A 19,870-nucleotide genomic window follows, 5' to 3' on the forward strand; every position below is an offset into this window, starting at 1 on the left:
ACGCTGCCATGCCCTGCGCACGCGTTACTTCGCCTGCGGCGCTGCCGCCGCTAGAGAATGCGCTCCGCAAGGCCATGAATTCCCGTGTTCACGCTTTCTTTCTGAACAATGAGCGACGTCATGGAGCGACGCAACTGGTTTACCAGTAGCAACAGCTGCTGCTAAACGAGCTGCCCGAGCAGAGGCTCAGCGCCGCCGCCGAGAGCACCTAGCTTGTCCTTCAGAATGAAATTCTTTTTCATAATATATCGCGAATTCAAAACACCTGAACATCTGCGCTCGAAATTCGCATTAAGAAGTATCGTAATCGGCGGTGAAATTTTCACAGCGAAGCTGTTTATTGCTAGGGTTCCGTGCACTTTTTGTTCGGCGTGTGCAAAAACCGTGGGCCGATCCTGGCGATAGTGCAATACCGGGCCTACCATGGCGGAGGTGAAGCAGACTTCAAACACTCCGCCAACGTGCAAAAATAAGTTCAATAACTTGGGTCCAAATAGAACCCGTATCAGATATTGAGCGGATAACAGATACTACACTTTAGCCCGCGTCAGCCACGCCTACGTTCGCAACGTTCGCTCGTTATCGACGTTCCAAGCACTTGCGTATCTATACTTTCCTTCCGCTCTGCTGTGGTGGCGGTCCCGTCGAAAGTCACACGTGTCTAGTTTCCTCCGGCTCCTCGGGGCGGTGGTCCCGTCGTCCACGCGAATGTATATAAATGTCACGGTAAACGAGTTCGTACCTTTGTTCAAAATTCTGTGTCACCTCTTTGTCGTGTGCTGAACATCTTCGCTGGTCATCCACCTTCACAGCAGAGTGGAATGGCTCATGATTGTTCAACTAATTAACAAAAACCACTTATTAACTTCTTAATTAATTACCTTACGGCATATATTGCTATATATACGGCACCAGTTTCTAGATATTTCCCAAAGTGTGGGACGGAATACATGGGCCTTCCAGTAACTTTTGTGCCTCAATGCATAAAAGAGCGTTTTGTTAAAAAAGCAAGTGGAACAACAGTGCATTTTTACGGCGAATTTGATGGCGCATGGCTCCACAAAAGTGTTTGCCTGAGCTCGTTGGTTGCATATATATATATATATATATATATATATATATATATATATATATATATATATACACACACACACACATAAGTTGGTTTCATGAGTCGTCCTCTTCCTGTCCGAGTCAGAATGTTCTGCTGGAAACCAATTGTGCGCATCTCCAATGTGGCGGCATTCTCAAAATTCATTCAACGTGGATACGCCTTGCAAACTGACCGGCTACGATTCGTTAAAAAAATAAAAAAATGTGTCTAAAGTAATTAATTCAGAAGTTAATTAGTGATTTTCTCAAATTAGTTGAATATGTGTTTCACTTTTTGTGCAATGTCCGCCTCTCTGAATAATCCAGCTCAAGGACTAGAATTACGCTATCTGCAAGAGGCGATATTTAAAAGTTCCGTAAAACTTATTATTATTATTATTGGCACTTATTAAAGCTTATTATTATTGGCATCCCCTCCAAAACGGAGCGGCGATAAAAAGTCACCTAGCCTGCTTGAGCTAATCAGGTTTTACTTCACCTATTGCAATCTATCATTTTGCCTATCCCTGTATCGTATAGTTACACATGCCTGTAACGACCCCCGGCTCCCCCAATCGCTTTATTGCTTTTTTCCCCACCAATACCCGGAGCCTATTTTGCTTAAGTCGTCCACTGACCAGTTAATGCTACAGCATCCATTTTGAACCCTATATTGCGCTTCTAAGGTAGACGTTTGCTGCTGTCCATGCTCGCTGAATATCTTGGCATTCCATTAATGTGCGCCGAGTCGCCTCCGAAGTCGTCTCCAGAGATCGCCGGGCGCTCAGAGCACCGGGTGGACCTGGGACGACGCGGCCGCTGGACGTCGCGTTTCCAGTTGAGGCACACATAAGGTCCCTCGATGGGGACCTCAGGGGCACCGTATACCTCAAGGGGTGCTCGGTGGTGGCCGAGGAGAGCGCGCGCTTATATTTCGAGCCGTGTACACTGTGGAGAACCGGGTCCGCAAGTTCCGGCTATACTTGCGCAACATACCGTGAGTTTTGCTTTTACAGCGAAGCTGTATATGGCTAGCCGATTCGCCCGTCCGTCTGTCGCCTGTACGCCGAAAACTACTCTGGCGCAACCCCGTGCGCATATGCGAAAAAAAAAAGGAGAAAGAAAGGCGTGTGACTGGCTCCACCAGTAGTGACGTTGTTGCTTTCCGTCACAGCCGAGCGTGCGCGCCGTAGTTTCTCTCCGGCTCCGAAACGGGTAGGCCACAAGTCGTACGTGCTCCTGAGGAGCAGGCAGCTTTCTGTCAGCAATGTCGCGAGCAGAACCTGGAACGAGCTCGTCTACGCCGTGCCGATGCTGCAGCCCGGGCACAAGAACAGTTTCGTGTAGCCGAGCGCAAGCAGCAACTGCGTGCTGATGATACGGCAGCCTACCAAGCCGTCGTTTAATGAACCGTCGGGATTAACTCAGTGATAAACAGCGGGGCCGCATGTTTCAGCTTCGCTGGTTAACCATATGTACGGAGCGGTGCTTGGGCGGTGCCTTTTTTAAAGAATAAAGCAACTAAACAATATACCACAAATATGCACGTTATGTTTATTTGTATTTAAGTCTATCTCGTGACCACAGTAACTATAGTTTTATGGTCGCTATGATAGACGGCCATGGGCTCTATGGCGACACTGGAGATGTTCTTAGCGAACGTTAGACCTATTTACACATTCGATGGCGCGTCGTGGAGACATTGGTCCTGGTGTAACATTGAAAGCCGAACCTTTCCAAGAGAAACGCCAAGAACCACTTTCCGTCGGGACGAGACACATCGACGTTAATGTCACCCACAATGACGATGGGATTGGGGTCTACCGGGAGGATCCACCCAAATGTGTCGATCATAAGGTCTTCAAGGTCCCTCTCTGACGTTCCGGAATGAATGTATAAGGTGGCGAGAGCGATTCCGTCCCCAGTCTGTATAGGGCGCACGCGTCGGCACATTCCACGGCAAGGGTCTCGCCCGTTATGGCGCAACGGCCGCGCTGTCGTTGTTTGCGTAGATCCCAACGCATCAAACCATCATCCATCCCCGGTTTTGATACATCCGGCCTCAAACGCAGCTGGGACACATACGCTGATACGATTCTGCCTTATGCTTAAGCTGTTTTAGCTCTAATATCTGAAGTTTAATTAGGAAGCAGTTTCTTCCACTTTCAGCATGCACGTGACTCTCTAACGAACGCCAACGAAAATTGAAAATGTAGAAAGCGAGCCCAAACAAAGCGACCTAAAGGAATCACATTTCACAATATACCTTCCAAATGCGTCTTCGCCTTTCATTCATATTCCTTATAGACAGTGGTAAGCAAAAAAACTTAAGACAACTGTCTCTTGCAGGAAGCCCCCGTAAGTGGTAGTTAAATGAAATGGCGGACTTATTAGCCATAACATTCATTAGTGGGCACGAGATTAATGTTTTGCTTGTCACTGCAGCAAGGCACAGAACATATTTACATAATGATTATATCAAATGATATCTGGCGGGATATACTCAGGTTTTTGACAACTCCGTTATTATTATTATTATTATTATTATTATTATTATTATTATTATTATTATTATTATTATTATTATTATTATTATTATTATTTAACGCGATAGCGTTACGGGCTCCGTGTCGCAAAACACCCTATGTCGGCGTCGGACGTCTCTTGACGAAAAATCATCCAAAACCACAACCACGCAGGCCTCCCGCGTTGCGTAGATGCGTTACTGAACTAATTGAATTCCTGAAAGTAAAATGCGTCAGAAAACTCGTAAAGCACGACCTAAACACAACCTGCAGACATGACAGCGTCGGTGTTTAATTTGAATATGCCACAATAAATACTAACTCTATTACGCGGAAAGTGAAACACAAACCCATTTTCAGAGCGGCGCGGCCCGCTCGGTTCCTTGCAACACCTTCGCGCTCGGCACCGCGCATCCTCAAGAACGCTGCGGTTGCCGGGAAGCGTGACAAGCAGTCAGGGATCTTTGAAATCTATCGCGTTCTACTCTTAAAGGCGAAGCTGAAGCGTCCTCCAAATTTTTTGCCTGGGATATAGACAGCGGAGTCCCATGTGCTGACACCAGGAGTAATGTGACGGGCTTCATATCCTTTGCCGCATTTGATAAGTGGCGCTCCGGCAGAGCAATTGCCGGTAATTTTTGCTAGGCTAATTCCGCTTGCAGCAAGCCACACTCCTCCTCCTTCTCGGCATTTGGAGGTTTCGTTCACCACTTGAAACTCTTGACTGGTTAACATCCCTGCCTTCCTATATTCATCTCTCTCTCTCTCTCTCTCTCTCTCTCGTTCACCATATTCCATTATTGCATCTCTCCCTCAATTTTTTACTGACAGAGGTCTGGTCTGGCGTTGTCCCCTTTCTCTCATACGTGTCATGAAATCGAATCAACGCGGGATCGAATCCCGATGGGGGCGAAATGCGAAAACACCTGTGTGCTTAGATTTAGGTGCACGTTAAAGAGCCCCAGGTGGTCGAAATTTCCAGAGTCCTCCACTACGGCGTGCCTCATAATCAGAAAGTGGTTTTGGCACGTTAAACCCGATATTTTTTTTTATTTTTTTTTTTGAGATCGAATCAATAGACCGTATGTCCTGCTACCGCTTTCGAATCCAGGGAAGAAGGCTTCCCGAAGCTCCGATTCACCTGAATGGACTCGGCCTTACGTTTTGGCCACATGGATGTCTGCTTACAACATTTGATTTTCAACGTGAAACAAAACGGTTACGGTGTTGTTTCTTAGATGTTGTTTCCTTCTCTATAAACACTGATCATACCACATCGATTATTTATACTCTAAAATCTTCAGCGCTTTTACTTCTCTCATTTAATATATCCCGAATGGTATAGAATACGGTTGTCTGATTCATCAACGAGACATTATTCTTGCTTTCTAGCATTATTTTTATGGCTTTTTAATCTCTCTTCTTATAGTACTTGTCGGTCTTGTGCTTCCCGATTTTTGGCCGATTCCATGTAGTGGGTGCGTGCCATTGTGGGAGCCCATCGTTATAATCATCATCAAGGACTCCGGCACGGAGGGTTGAGCAACGTAAAAGTACGCGTAAAAGTACAAGCATCAAAACGGATGTCCATGTTAATTCCTAATCTATTTGCTATCCCCTATATTATCACTCCCACATTCTCTTCAGTCTGAATTGTTCAATGAATCTCCTTTCCGTCCACGTTAAATCCATCCATCTGGTATCAGATGCTTAATTACGCACTATACATTTGTTCTCCAGTTTTGCCTCGTTTTCTACCCCTTCCTTTCACTTCCTGTAGTTGCCTGTGCGTTTGCTACAGCGATCAGATCCTTGGCAACGCGAGCACGTGCCGTGCTTAAGCATCATCATCACCGTCAACAGCGGCGGCTGCCGGCCGAAAGGCTCCCCGGGCGACAGCGGTCCTCGGCGCGCCCTTACCCCCGGCGCGGTGGTGGCGGTCACCGCGGCCCACAGCATCGCAGAGGGCTGGCGCGGTGGTGCCCGGGCACCGCAGCAGCAGCAGCCGCGATGTGGGCGGGGAAGGTGGCCTGTCCGTGGTGCGTGGCGTTCGGCTTGGCCGTCGTCACCATAATGGTGCTCGTCAGGCGAAACCAGACGTTCCGCTACTTCTTCCGCCTGACCATCTACTACGTGCTCATATCGGCGGTGTGCGCGCTCGCATGCGTGCCGTCCATGCTCAGACCCTTCGACCCAGCAAACATGGTGTGAGTGTATAATTGGATGGACATTATGCGCCGGCCCGCGACTTTCTAAGCGCACACCAATGAGCCTCCGAAGAGAGAGGGCAGCTTTCTCCCCGCAGTGAAGAGTGAAAACGAAAGCGCTTGCTCGAGCGCGTGCCACGTCGCGCGTTTAACAGACGACTTAAAGGTCAGCTCTATACACATGAGCGCGAACGCCGCTACGTGGCCCGGTGACTGTTTAAATCAGGCGCTGAAATGGAGTGAAATGGAGACAGACGCGGTACTCTTTTAAAGTGAAACGTTTTTAAAAACTGTCAAAGGGGGTTGCTTGCTCAAACCATTGTAACGAAAACATATAGCATTATCGCTTATATATTGCAACCGTACTATACACGCGCCTTACTTTGATATCGTTGTGTAGAGAACAGAAGCCATTACCCACTGACCACCACTGAAATCAGTGCCATTACCCGACCACGCATATGTCGCGTGCGCAGATGGCGCCGTTGTCGCGCTACGCATGACGCGCAATCGGAGCCTCGCGCGCAGCGTTCAGTGAGGTGTACTTAGCTCGCCAGTACGCTTGCCCATCCGGGTAGGAATGGTCGCGTTTAAGAGAGCTCACTATGCCATAGTAAGTATACTTTACCAAACTGTTGTTCCTCACGAGCTGTAAGGCCTACATATGTTGCGAAAATGTCACGCTTGCTCGTCTCTGTAGGGGGGGGGGGGATAGTTTCTTTACCATAGTGCCCAAACACCTTCTGTGAAACAAGTGGGCTCACTTATTTTTGTATGTGTATTTTTATCAATTATATGGACACTCCAAGCGCATTTCTGCCGTCGGCGTCGATGCCGCCGTGAGGTTTCCTATAAAGTCCAAGGGCGATAAAATCGTCGCCGCGCGCCGTATGCTGTATGTGCGAGTGAAAGCGTGCGAGGGTGAGCCGGTGATCGCGGTTCAATCGCGCACGAAAGGGAGGAAAGCGGGGAGGAAGCGCTCCGTCTTCCGTCGCGCGCAAGGCTCCGGGGGTAGGGTAGAGAGGGGGGGGGCTGATTTCAACTCCGGGCGACCCGGGCGCGAGCCCGCCTGGGCCGCTGTATCTTGAGAGCCATCTGCGACGGGGACACAGTCCGCCTTGTGCTGTGTTTTCGCGCTTTAGTTCGCGTTGGTGCGAGACGAAGCACGAAGGTCAGTCCGCTCGCTGCTGCTGCCGTGCTTCCCGACTCCTGCGTTTTGACAGCGAGTTTCCGCGCTCATCGAGTAAGATTTGTTCATGTTTGCTTGTGCGCGCGTGAGGCCAGGCTTGTTAATTTATTTAGTATGCCTATGTTTACACGTTCATACGGTCAATAAAACTACTGTCTTTGCTTCGTGTAACTGTCCACTAATTTCTACCGCAATCGATGCTTCGCCTTGCGGGCGAAACTGCGACTTTTTATTTTTTAGCTTTGCCCCACAGCTACGCAGTATCTAGGGTATAATGGTTACTAATTAACGAACAGAGCCACAAGTTCACTACTAGCCTCGTACATACCACCTGGCGAAATATATATCTGATCCTACCTGGCATGCAGCCTCATCAGTTACGGTCTCAAGCGTCTCAGGTGGGCCATAGGCGTGGAGGCGGTGCTTCGCCACGCAGAGCGCATACCCAGGGACAGAAGATTCGTATTGGTCGCCAACCACCAGTCCAGCCTGGACGTGTTCGGTGAGAGAGAGAACTTGTCCGAGTCGCTCACTTGTGAGTGCCTGCGTTCGAACAGCAGTTATATACCTACAGTATTTTATGTGTTTCCCAGTAAGCCAGACAAATTCTGGACGGTTTACAATGAAGTAACAAATACCGTTATTAATGCCTCAATTCCAGAAGAAATGACAGTAAGTGGGAGGAGTCCTACTAAATTTGGTCTACATGACTGATTTAATCAGCACTTTTACGTGTGTGAAACACTATATCAACTTAAAACCGTAAAAAGAATCGCTCAAGTTTCATGTACATTCTTTGTGTAAAGAAAAATAAAAGTACTGAACTGAAGTGAAAATTAAAAATTTCAGAATTAAAGAAAAAAAACGCGATCAAGCTGAAGAATATCATATTTTCACTAAACAGTCACAGTGCGAATGGACCCGATAACGTCAAAGGGTGCCTGATTAAGGCCGTCGCATCCCCTATTAGCCCTCCTCCAGTGCACATATGTAACCTCATATTGAGTGAAGGCGCAATTTACGGTTATACAGAAAGTTGGAGGCAAGGAAGACTAAAAAACTACCGGCCAATATTCGTATTGAGCATTCTCACTAAAATATTTGAACGCGTACTGCACAAGAGATTACTCAGTCATTTATTTAAAGCATGAAGTAATTACGCCACACCAGTTTGGTTTGCAACAAGGTAAGACATCTGAGTTAGCCATATTGCAAACAATAGAGATCCAATAATGAAAATATTGAACAAAGGTTGTATACACTAGGAATATTTCTTGATCTAAAAACGCCCTTGATTCAATCAAACATGAATTACCCTTTCAATAAGCGGCCTTCTTACGGAATGAGAGGGTGCGGGCTAAATTTGATTAGACGCTATGCCTGCAAAATTGTAAGCAATATGTTACACTCGGTTGATCATCGTCCAAGCTAATGTCAGTAACTACAGGTGTACCACATCCACACGGCTCTACTTTAGGGCCACTTTTGTTTTTACTTTATATAAATGATATCATTAGCGTCCCACTAACGGAAAAAAATATTTGTTTCCAGGTGCGCAATCATTTAACAAAGAGATAAAAGCAAATAGGTTATTAAGAGTCAAAGTGACTGGATGTGAACGAGCTTCAACTCAATGCCAGTATGACAAAGCACGTAATTTTTAGGTATCGAAGCACACTAGTAAACAATCCTTTTAGCCTTCATTTCTTTAATGATCAAATAGAATGCACATGAGAGTATAAGATTTTTGGGTATCGTTTTTCATGAGAGATCATCTTGGAATGTGCATTTTAACCGTTTATGCCTGAAGCTATCACGCAGAATAGGTGTTTTAGGAACAATAAGACATCAAGCATCAGTTAGGTTCAGACCCAGTCAATATTTTTTTTTTTCATACAATCACCGATAATATATCGTATTCTCATATGAGGCACAACTACAAGTGCTACTATCCAAGGACCCGCCATGTGGTGGCTTAGTGGCTATAGCGTTGCGCTGTTAAGCATGCGGTTGCGGGATCAAATTCCGTCCGCGGCGGCCACATTTCGGTGGGGGCGAAATGCAAAAACGCCTGCGGGTACCGTGCATTGGGTGCACGCTAAAGAACATCAGGTGGTCAAAATTATTCCGGAGTTCCTCACTACGGCATGCCACATAGTCAAATAGTGGTTTCGGCACGCAAAACCCCAGAATTTAATTTTTGTTAACATCCAAAGGCTAGTGACGTTGCAAAAGCAGTCTATAGATCTCTGGCTTTGAAAGTTTAAGGCGCACTTACTCTACTAGGGAGTTGCGTGATCGTTACAAATAACTGTCACCAATATGCAAACTGCACCCATATATATATATATATATATATATATAGTCATATCATAAGAAGCCAACAAACACTGACACCAAGGACAACATAGGGGAAATTACTTGTGTTTTAATAAATGAAATAAGGAAACGATAAATTAATGGAAATTAAAGTGGATGAAAAAAACAGCTTGCCGCAGGTGGGAACCGAACCCACAACCTTCGCATTTCGCGTGCGATGCTCTACCAATTGAGCTACCGCGGCGCTGTTTCCCCATCCACTTTCTTGGGTATTTATGTGTGCTAGTAGAACCCTGGGAGTGTTAGCCAGCGCCATCACTCGCATACCTTGGCGGCGGACGTGGAACGTCCTTCTTGCCGCAGGCGTCACGAGAACGTGATCTTTTTGGGTGAAGGCAACTGGTCAATAAACCCACACATGCTACCTGAAGGCATCAATGTTGCCGGATTCGACACCCTCGTTATGTAATAACGTGGGTTCGGTTCCCACCTGCGGCAAGCTGTTTTTTCATCCACTTTAATTTCCATTAATTTATCGTTTCCTTATTTCATTTATTAAAACACAAGTAATTTCCCCTATGTTGTCCTTGGTGTCAGTGTTTGTTGGCTTCTTATGATATGACTAATAAAAATCGGGACCCTCGGTTAACCTCCTCTCTTCTCGTCTATATATATATATATATATATATATATATATATATATATATATATATATATGTGTGTGTGTTTGTGTGTGTGTGTGTGTGTGTGTGTGTGTGTGTGTGTGTGTGTGTGTGTGTGTGTGTGTGTGTGTGTGTGTGTGTGTGTGTGTGTGTGTGTGTGTGTGTGTGTGTGTGTGTGTGTGTGTGTGTGTGTGTGTGTGTGTGTGTGAAGAGAAGGACACATCACGAGCCAAAAAGTTTTTCTTACCAACGTTTCGGCTGGTGGGTCAACCTTCGTCAGCGTTGGGCTGCTTATGATATGATTAATAAAAATCGGGCCCCTCGCTTAACCCCCTTCTTCTTCTCGTTTATTACATAATGAGGGTCTTGAGTCCGGCAACATTGATGCCTTCAGGTAGCATGTGTGGGTTTATTGACCGGTTGTCTTCACGCAAGAACATCACGTACTCGTCACGCCTGCGGCAGAAAGGATGTTCCACATCCGCCGCCTAGGTTTGTGAGTGGTGACGCTGGCTAACACAGCCAGGGTTAGTTCTTGTAGTAAAAACATAAATACCCAAAAAAGTGGATGGCAAAACGGCGCCGCGGTAGCTCAATTGGTAGAGCATCGCACGCGAAATGCGAAGGTTGTGGGTTCGGTTCCCACCTGCGGCAAGTTCTTTTTTCATCCACTTGCATTTCCATTAATTTATAATTTCTTTCATTTAATTAGTATGTACAAGTAATTTCCCTTGTTGTGCTTGGTGTAATTGTTTGTTGGCTTCTTATGATATATATATATATATATAATGTGTGTGTGTGTGTGTGTGTGTGCAGAGATCAAAAGAGATCCTAAAAATTTGAAAACATTTGCCTCATGGTAAACAGAGGTTTTCAGCTCAGAAAGTTGTGTGATCGATTGCCAAAGCTTAGAACAAATTATGGTAGACAATGCCTAAACTACTTGATCACTGCTTTCTTGAATAATAGCAGAAGTATTGAAACTTAAGATTCACCAAGCAAAGTCTCTGAGACACTTCGGAAAGCTACATTACAGAATTCTGTTAACGGACCAATCGTGCTCCTGTTCCTTTTTTTTCGGGGCTTAGGTAATACAAAACATGACACAGTGCATGCCAAGCTCTACTTTACATATGCATTGAGTTTACGCAATAGATATATGGTTGAAAGGTCTGCTCACAAATTGTTCCCAGTGTGTAACAGCTAACAACTTGAACTCCTCTCATTCTCCAGTTACCTCAGGCGTACCACGGGGCTCCGCAATAGGTCATCTGCTCTTTGTAATTTTCCTTTAATGTCCTTGCTCACAAAGGTAAATTCTTCCATCACTCTTTTCGCCGATGACTGCGCCATTCATAGACAAATTAGCAGTGATTTAGTTACAGAATGTGCAGCAACTAGAATGTGCAGCACCTATAATATCCTGGTCTCCAGTCACTCATAGCTGACTTAGAGGCGCTACAAAACCGTGCACCACGTTTCATTCTTTCCAACTATCATCGCCCCGATGATGTTACAGCTGTGAAGGACACACTTTCCTTACCCAGCCTTTCTCACCGTAGAACAAAATTCCGCATTTGTTTATTTCATAATATTTATCCTGACAATACATTCCTTAAGGATATAAAGGCTACTAACAAAACCATCCTACAGTTCTACATGCATTGCTCACTGTCATAAAGTAGGTATTCCGTTTTCAAACACTACATGTTATCGTGATTCATTTATTCTCAGTACATGTTTGAGTTGAGATCGCGTTCCGCACAATGTTGTCGCCATTGGAGATATTGCTTTTATACTAGTGCTGCTACGAACCTGCTTTGTCAATATTTACCTAACTGTTGCATCATTATTGTTATAGTTGTCGATTGCATTGTATTGTCTGTATTGTTGCTGCTATTGTATTTATTAACAGTGTACCCACTCCCCTCTATAATGCTCTAGAGCCTTGAGGGTAATTGAATATATTGTGGGAATTTACTGTGCACTTTTCATCATCTCTATATTATCATCATGCGTGTGCCCTTCTTCATCGTGCGGGTAGGCGCTCAGTTGAGGCAACAACAGGGGTCACAAAATATTGTGTTTTCTTTGCTAAATTGCTTATACAATGCTGTTTATTTATGCGACGTCTCTTGAACTCCTTTTACCTCTGGGTAAAGGCATTTTCTATTTGTTGTTTCTGTACTTCTTGTCACGATACTTAAGTTGATTTTGCTAGAGTGCGCGAAAATTCATATTCCTTATTCCCCATTCGCGACACGATGATATAATGTTACCGTTGTTTCTTGAGTGTACGAAATATTAAGGACAGAGACCTGGTCAGGCGCAGGCAAGCATCCCGGGCTTTCCTTGGTTTCTTCTTCCTTTATCGCATTGTTGTCTGTGTTCCAAATAAGTGTGAAACGAATACTTGTGACCGAAAAGGAAAGCGAAAAACTGAAATAAACTGAAACGGAAGAAGGGTTTGTTGGCAGTTGGCTCGCTGCACGCTTACTATAGTCATTGCGGCCCCATGGCGGCCATTGGCACCGTGCTGCAAAAAGAAAGGACCGTGCTCGCTAGCTTGCGCTGTCTTGCGGTCTAGAAAACATAAGATAGCGCGCCCGCGGTATATATACTTGACACAGCACCTGACAAATCGGGCTTTCAGTTCCTTTCTTTGTTTCTCTTTCAAATGTTTGCCAATCACTGATGCACTTGACTCATTTAGTCCTTTGAGTGCATGCCGCCAACTCATCTCGCGAGAGTATAACGACTTGTACCGTACTGAACCTCGTTTTCAATAGTACTCGTTGACTGCTGTATACGCATATGCAGTGACGCCCGGGTACTCATGGTGAAACGCGTCATGCCGAAATGCAGGGCTGCTGCACGCTTGGCGTGAATTCCATCCATGCTTGCCTGTCATGAAGCGCGAGCTGCTCTACACGGGCCCGCTGGGGGTGGCGTGCTACCTGGCAGGCTGCGTTTTCATAGACCGTCGCGATTCCCAGCAGAGCCGCCGAGCGCTCAACGAACGCCTTGATGATCTCAAGAACGGCAAGGTGCGCGCATAAATAGATAGGTGGCGCTCAGGGCGTGACGCACCCGTTGGACGGTAAGCGACAACGTGACGTGAAATAAGCGCACTCTTAACGGGGCAAACCTGTGCCCGCTAAACAATTAAAGAGCGCCTGCAGCAGCAACATAGCGACGGCATGGTATGCAGTCATCGAATCGAATCTCGAGTTGTTGGGATTTAATGACGTCATCGTGCCGCGAGAAAGAAATAAGCCCAGATGCCGCAGTGTCAGTCGTTTTGATGCCTCAGGGCGCGGTGCAATTATGATAAAAACAGCAACCGTAACCTAAGAAACGCAGTTTCGCACGGCATTTCGCACGACAGCTGCATAAACTGCTGTAAACATTCGCTTACTAGCTTAATTAAAAAGCGCGTTGTCACGCGCACACAAGGCAAACACGAACGCATCTCACTCGATGACCGCGCAGACTCGCTGTCAGAACGCTGGCGTGACGAAAAACGGCAGCAGCGGTGTGCGAATTCCTCTTCGTGCAGCCTCTCGCTTCAACGTGCACTATAGGCTCACGAGAACACAACGCACACGAGGCCATCAGCTGTAGCCGGCCGGCTAGCCTTCGAATCCAGCGTAGATTGCCTCCTAGATAGCACGCGCACCGTCGCCCTTGCGCGCGTGAGAAGCCAGCGCGCTCCCTCCCTGCTTTCCTCCATTGCGAGCGCGAGAAGACACCGCTGCATCAAGCCATGCATACTTCTCGGCTCACCCTCACAAACTTTCGCGCACACCTATAACATACGACGCACGGCCGCGATGTTGTCGCACTTGGACGTTATACGGAGCATCACAGCGACGCCGACGCCAGTGACGGCAGAAATCCACCTGGAGTGTTCAAATAATTGCTACCGCAATAGTAACATCAACCGTGAGCACCGCGTCATGACATAGCGCTTCAGTGCAGTTAGTTCGTCGCTCCAGTGGTTAGACTTCGTCTGAGCACCTGCGCAGAAACGTTTTTCGCAATGCGAAAAAGCTAGGGTACTCGGCTGCCCATACGTGCTAAGGCCGTGAACTATTGAATGCGGGGCTTACGCAGTGCGCTCCTTGACCCTATAGTCTGCGCAATTAGGCCGCGAAACATGCAAAGCATTGTTTGCATACATTAACAGGCACTTTGTGGTAGGCGTTCCTGTCGCACTTCGTTTGGGGCCGTTTCAATGATATTAAAGCAAAAAATTGTGTCCGATGGTGGCATTCGGATCAGGGTCCTTCACCGTAATATCCAGATGTTCTAACCATGCACGTACCCACGTAACCTGGATTTCTTTACAGAGCGGGGGGGGGGGGGGGGGGGGGGGGGTCCCAACCCAAGGTAACGTTACTATGAAAATGAGGGGGGGGATATACCTTCACTAGTACAAACGTGAATGATGCCTACCGTTTGCCATAAAGACGCGTAAACCGTAAAAAAGAAATGAAATAAGGTGTATCTCACAGGTACGCCTGTGAGATGCACCTCTGCTTTACTTGACAAACAAGGAACCACATCACGAACTCGCGCAGGAAAGAAGCGCAAGAACAACACTTCCAAGAACAACTAAACAAGCGAAAGTCTAATACAAAGATTTCTAGTAGCGTTTTTTGAACTAGGTCTGTAAGAATTTTAGAGAAATATATATTTGCGGTACAATCACAGTTCTTCTGAATCCCTCGTTTACTGCTCTACCAAGTGCCAAAACCGACTCGTATTGTTATTTGGGAAGGTGCGTAGCGATGCGTGGCCGCGGGTCCCGTACAACCACGTAGAGCGCCGGACGCTACGGTTCTAGACGTACTGCGGACACTGCAGGAGGTTAGAAAAAAAAAACACATAAGTACAGCAGAGAAGTGGCTACGTCAAGCGGCTCTACTGATAACTGTAGAAGCGTCATTAAAAACAAACGGAATCATTCTCCACTTCCGGCGGCGTTGTACGTCTTTACTTCCTTTATAAATAAAAAGATGTATATCCATAAATATTTTTACAAACACCGTTTAAATTTCTTAATTTTCACTTTTCCTTCCTGTTTGGCTGTTACCTCGGCTCTCTCCCTTAGTAGATCGCGTAATTTCTGAACTCATTGCCACTCTTGTCTCCAGTTGCTAATTTTGCGCGAAAAGGGCTGTATACAATTAGGGGAAAACCAGACGAGGTAACGGGTGACATTCATATTGCTATTGGGTTTAACGGTTATTGCAGGGTTTGACGACGGACGCTGTTTCGCATGATCTTATTTTCCACCTTTCTAACCCATATCACGGGTATATGGTTCCGAGGATCTGCCAGCGCCGCGGCGAGCCGTCACTCGAAGAAGTAATGAGGCAAAATGAAAAGTTAAACGCAGCTGGCGTTGAACAGACCAGCTTACTACGAACTGAATCCCTTTCCTGGTCCCTGGATCAGTCTAAACAAAGAAGGTTGAACTAACGAAGGAACAGCGATGCGCGTGACCGTTGCAACAGATGGTGAATACTGTATGCATCTTGAGGTAATCGCGCGAGCACCGATCGATGAGAAAACTGCCCTTCGCACCCAAGGAGATGCCGATAACTACCGCCATCCAAAAGAAGTGAAAGAGGCAGCAAAATGTTGACCGCCGAATAGCTGTCAAGCCTCAATATTGATTTGGCGGCGCTTTATGAATGTGTGTGAGAAGTGGTGGCGTGGAGAGGAGGGGGGGGGGGGGGGTTATGCCACTTAATTTCCCTTGGGTACGTGCCTGGTTCTAACCATGTTCAACGAAGTGAGCTACTTGAGCGTTACTTATGCTGCAGGTTGTATATCGAGTACTATATAGCGGAAACAAAAGAGATTTGATATGTATCTGACAATCGTCGCCGGTCGCAGTAGAACGTTTTCATTATATGAGTTCCGGTCAAGCCACGGGTACTGCGGGTCCAAGTTCAGTGGAGCTCCGAGACAATGCAGCCTATATATATACATATATATATATATATATGTAAACGAGAAGAGAGGGGGTTAACCGAGGGTCCCGATTTGTATTAGTCATATCATAAGAAGCCAACAAACACTGACACCAAGGACAACATAGGGGAAATTACTTGTGCTTAATAAATGAAAATAAAGAAACGATAAATTAATGGAAATTAAAGTGAGAAGTGAGAAGTACTGCGTATAAGTAAAAAAATATGGGCTTTTACGTGCTAAAACCACTTTCTGATTATGAGGCACGCCACAGTGGAGGATTCCGGAAACTTTGACTACCTGGGGTTCTTTAACGTGCACCGAAATCTAAGCACACGGGTGTTTTCGCATTTCGCCCCCATCGAAATGCCGCCGCCGTGGCCGGGATACGATCCCGCGTGTGAAGTGTGTGTGTGTGTGTGTGTGTGTGTGGGTGCGCGCGCGCGCGTGCGTGTGTGTGTGTGTGTGTGCGCGCGTGTGTGCGTGCGTGCGTTACCTGCACGATAAATCACAATCTACCAGGTAGACAATTAATGTATTCCCTAGTTAACTTTTAATTATAACTTTAGGACGAACGTTTGCAACTGTAAAGTTGCAGCCGAGCTGCCGACAAGTCAGATCCGCTTAACGGAACTACTATAGTGTACGACTTGCGAGATATCCATCCTTCAAACGCGCAGCAAAATACATCGGCTTTAAGCCCCCCTCCAGCAGTCCGGCACGATCTTAACTGGAGTGCCAATGCATTGCTCGGAAAATTTTGAGGAAGGATATCCCGAAATTATGATGCCATTCATATGGTGATTTCTGCTATGTGGACATGACTTCGCTGCTGCTCGGCCTCAATCTGGCAAACATAATGTTTCCTGAAGTGAATATTAAAAAAAAGTTAATCAATGAATCTTTTTAGCTACCTGGACATTGAGATGTGTCGTGCAAATAATGCCCACCTTTTCCGGATCCACCTGAATAGGCGGAACAGCCCTGTATGTCACAAGCGACGTACCATTTTTTTCTTCGAACTTATGAAAAATGAAAAGGAATATTCATTGCCATTACCACTGGTTTTCATGGCATTTTAAGCTCAAAAGTCTCGAGTTATTTTAAATCATTTTTGCTCGAGTGGCAGCCAGAGGATTTGTTTTGTAACTCTGGCGTTTAAAAACGCTTTAGTTAACCACGCCTATTATAACCCACGTCGTTGAGTATTACGCATTGTGTTACTCTATTGTTGATGTAAGAACGATGCCTAGAAATTATGTAAATAGTGAGTAACTTCGGTTTTCTGCCGATGTTTACATTATGCTTATGGGCAATTATTGTGTAGGTAATCAATGTAGCCTCTGAGCTCTTGATGTAATTTTTAACCTTGAGGGATTACTTCAAATAAATAAATAAATAAATAAAAAAATAAATAAATCAATAAATAAATATTCAGTGGCTTCTCTGGCGCTGAACTCATTTACTGCGACAGCAGCCGGCTCCCACAGCTGGCCACGCGATCTTGTGAAAAACTCATTTGCGATGCACACAACGTCCTCCTCGTCCGCTTTTGCCTGTTATAGCATCCGAAATGCGCGCACAAACGCCGCCAATCTCACAGTCTGCGTGACTACCAAGAGCGAATGTTGCGCAATAAGTTCTTGTTGTCAAGTGTATATACGGATTAGAAAGGGAGAAAACTGCTGCTGTCCGCACTGTAACTGTCTTGTTCGAGGGGTTGACACGTGAACGGCGGCCAGGAGGTGACAGGTTAACTATAGGATTACAGGTCAAGGAGAGAGAATAGCTGAAAGGACAGAGGAGAAAGTAAGCTTTGTATACAAGGTTCTTGGTTATCAGTCACTTCTTTCAAAATAATTCACGTGTTTCGCACAGCATGTATAGTGTTCGTGCCACGGTCCCGTCACTGAAGTTGCCGTTTGTAGAGCAGCCGAGGCGCGAGACCCGACTGTGTATATATATATATATAATGAACTCGCCTCGTGCCCACGGGCGATGCATGTCGGCCCGCAGCGCGTATGAATTAATCCGGTTGAATATCGTGTGCTCTTCTATGTTAGCAGTTCTGTGTGCTTCAGAGGTAATTATATGGGAGGTGACTGCATATATACAGACGTTACTATTTTTTGATTACGTAGAACAGAGGTGTGCTCGCTGGTCTATATACTGTGCGACTGAAAATGTCGTATATATAAGCCCCTTTGCTGGGGCTTGCACTGTCTGCAGCCCCAGCAATACTGTGGCGGTGGTGGGCAAAGTTATCTTTCTCTTCGCCTTTTTGGTGAGGGTGAATAAGATGGGGGGGGGGGGGGGGGGGGGCGGTCCGACGGAGAGGACGGCACACTCAGTGTCGAGCCAATAGCTGCTGTCGCAGTAACGAGTTGCTCGCATCAATATAACTCGCCCAATTATCAATCCAGTATAAGTGACTTGGAGATTCTGTAGAGCTTGCGACCACGCGCTCTGCACACTACGAGGGTTAATTTGCACGTGCACAGGTGAGCTACCTGTTGTTCCCCGAAGGGACTCGGAACGCAGAACCCAAGATGCTGCCATTCAAGAAAGGCGCATTCCACATGGCGGTAAACAGCCAGGTGAGCGCTCAAGTGCCTCGTACGTATAACCTAACGAGTGACCCTATATAAAAAATTAAATTATGGGGATTTACGTGCCAAAACCACTTTCTGATTATGAGGCACGCCGTAGTGGAGGACTCCGGTAATTTCGACCACCTGGGGTTCTTTAACGTGCACTTAAATCTAAGTACACGGGTGTTTTCGCATTTCGCCCCCATCGAAATGCGGCCGCCGTGGCCGGGATTCGATCCCGCGACCTCGTGCTCAGCAGCCTAACACCATAGCCACTGAGCAACCACGGCGGGTAGTGACCCTATATAGGGTTACTGGTTAGGTTATAGCGGCGTACTACTTAGGTGGCGCCACAAAGCAGCGCCGATAAGCGCTGCCAGTGGCAGCTGCGTTCAACACCGGGAAGGTGGCCTCGCACAACTCCGGCGCGCTTCACCATCAAGGGTTACTCCCCCCCCCCCCCCCCCCCCGACATTTCTAGGCTTTAGTTATACCTTTAATAGTTTGGTTTTAAGCAAGCCAGCGCCTAGCACAATTGGGCGAATTTATACAGCGCCCAAGAGGGGTCCTAATTTAATTACGCAATACGGAAACGTAATTTAATCAATGATAATTTCGCGTCTGTCCTGCTAATTGTTTCAACCAGTGCTTCAACTGCGGAAGCGAAAAACAGCTGTCACCGTGATGTTTTCATAGAAATTAAACATGCTAAATACGGATGTACGCTGTTGCGTGATTTCTCAAATTCAAACAGGGTCAGGCGCAAGGTCGCGTGCGCAGTAATTTCGCGCTCGATGTAAGCGCATGTTTTGCGTCCCATGATATATACCTAGTTTGCGTGCCCGAAGCGGTAAGTTTCGATAGCCATACATTAACGTCTGCTGTCGGGCTAGTTGGTATATATGGCTAGAAATGTTTTTAGACTCAAATAAGACACGGGCAAAAAATAGACACGGACAGGCGCACTTTACATAATCATGCATGCTTTCGTTTGCATTTGGTGCGCGTAGCGAGGTGCTGAAAGTATTATTGCGCTCAATATCTCCTTCGCAGAAGTTGATTAAAAGAAAGCGCAAAGTACTGTCAGGAAACGTGCAGCGCTTGACGCTTGGAACGTTTCGTATTTGCGGCGGGCCGACCTGCAACATTGTGGGCATCTGCGCGCTTTCCTTCGTCATAGATGAGTATGCGAATTCTGCCAGAACGATTCACTATACTCTCTTCGCGAAGAAGAAACCTTTCTGGACCAACGCCTACCTCCCAATTAAGCGAAGCGTCCGCGTTTCCTTGCATGAGGCGA

General features: G+C 46.4%; 1 protein-coding gene and 1 pseudogene across 2 annotated transcripts in view; one reads left to right on the forward strand and one right to left on the reverse strand.

Moving 5' to 3' along the window:
* Positions 1 to 379: 379 nt before the first annotated feature.
* LOC126547473 (U2 spliceosomal RNA) lies at positions 380 to 555 on the reverse strand (annotated as a pseudogene).
* A 4,932-nt stretch (positions 556 to 5,487) lies between these two features.
* Positions 5,488 to 19,870, forward strand: part of LOC126546908 (1-acyl-sn-glycerol-3-phosphate acyltransferase alpha-like) — a 33,041-nt gene continuing 18,658 nt past the window's right edge. Inside the window, exons 1-4 of one of the 2 annotated variants that reach the window (XM_050194626.3) lie at positions 5,488 to 5,824; positions 7,382 to 7,515; positions 12,860 to 13,041; positions 18,481 to 18,576. In XM_050194626.3, the coding sequence (XP_050050583.2) occupies positions 5,628 to 5,824; positions 7,382 to 7,515; positions 12,860 to 13,041; positions 18,481 to 18,576 (609 nt within the window). In that variant the 5' untranslated portion in view covers positions 5,488 to 5,627. The remainder of the gene's footprint in view (positions 5,825 to 7,381; positions 7,516 to 12,859; positions 13,042 to 18,480; positions 18,577 to 19,870) is intronic. The other variant, XM_055062622.2, reaches the window with a different exon arrangement.

The sequence above is a fragment of the Dermacentor andersoni genome, chromosome 1, assembly GCF_023375885.2.
Source record: "Dermacentor andersoni chromosome 1, qqDerAnde1_hic_scaffold, whole genome shotgun sequence".
NCBI lineage: Eukaryota > Metazoa > Arthropoda > Arachnida > Ixodida > Ixodidae > Dermacentor > Dermacentor andersoni.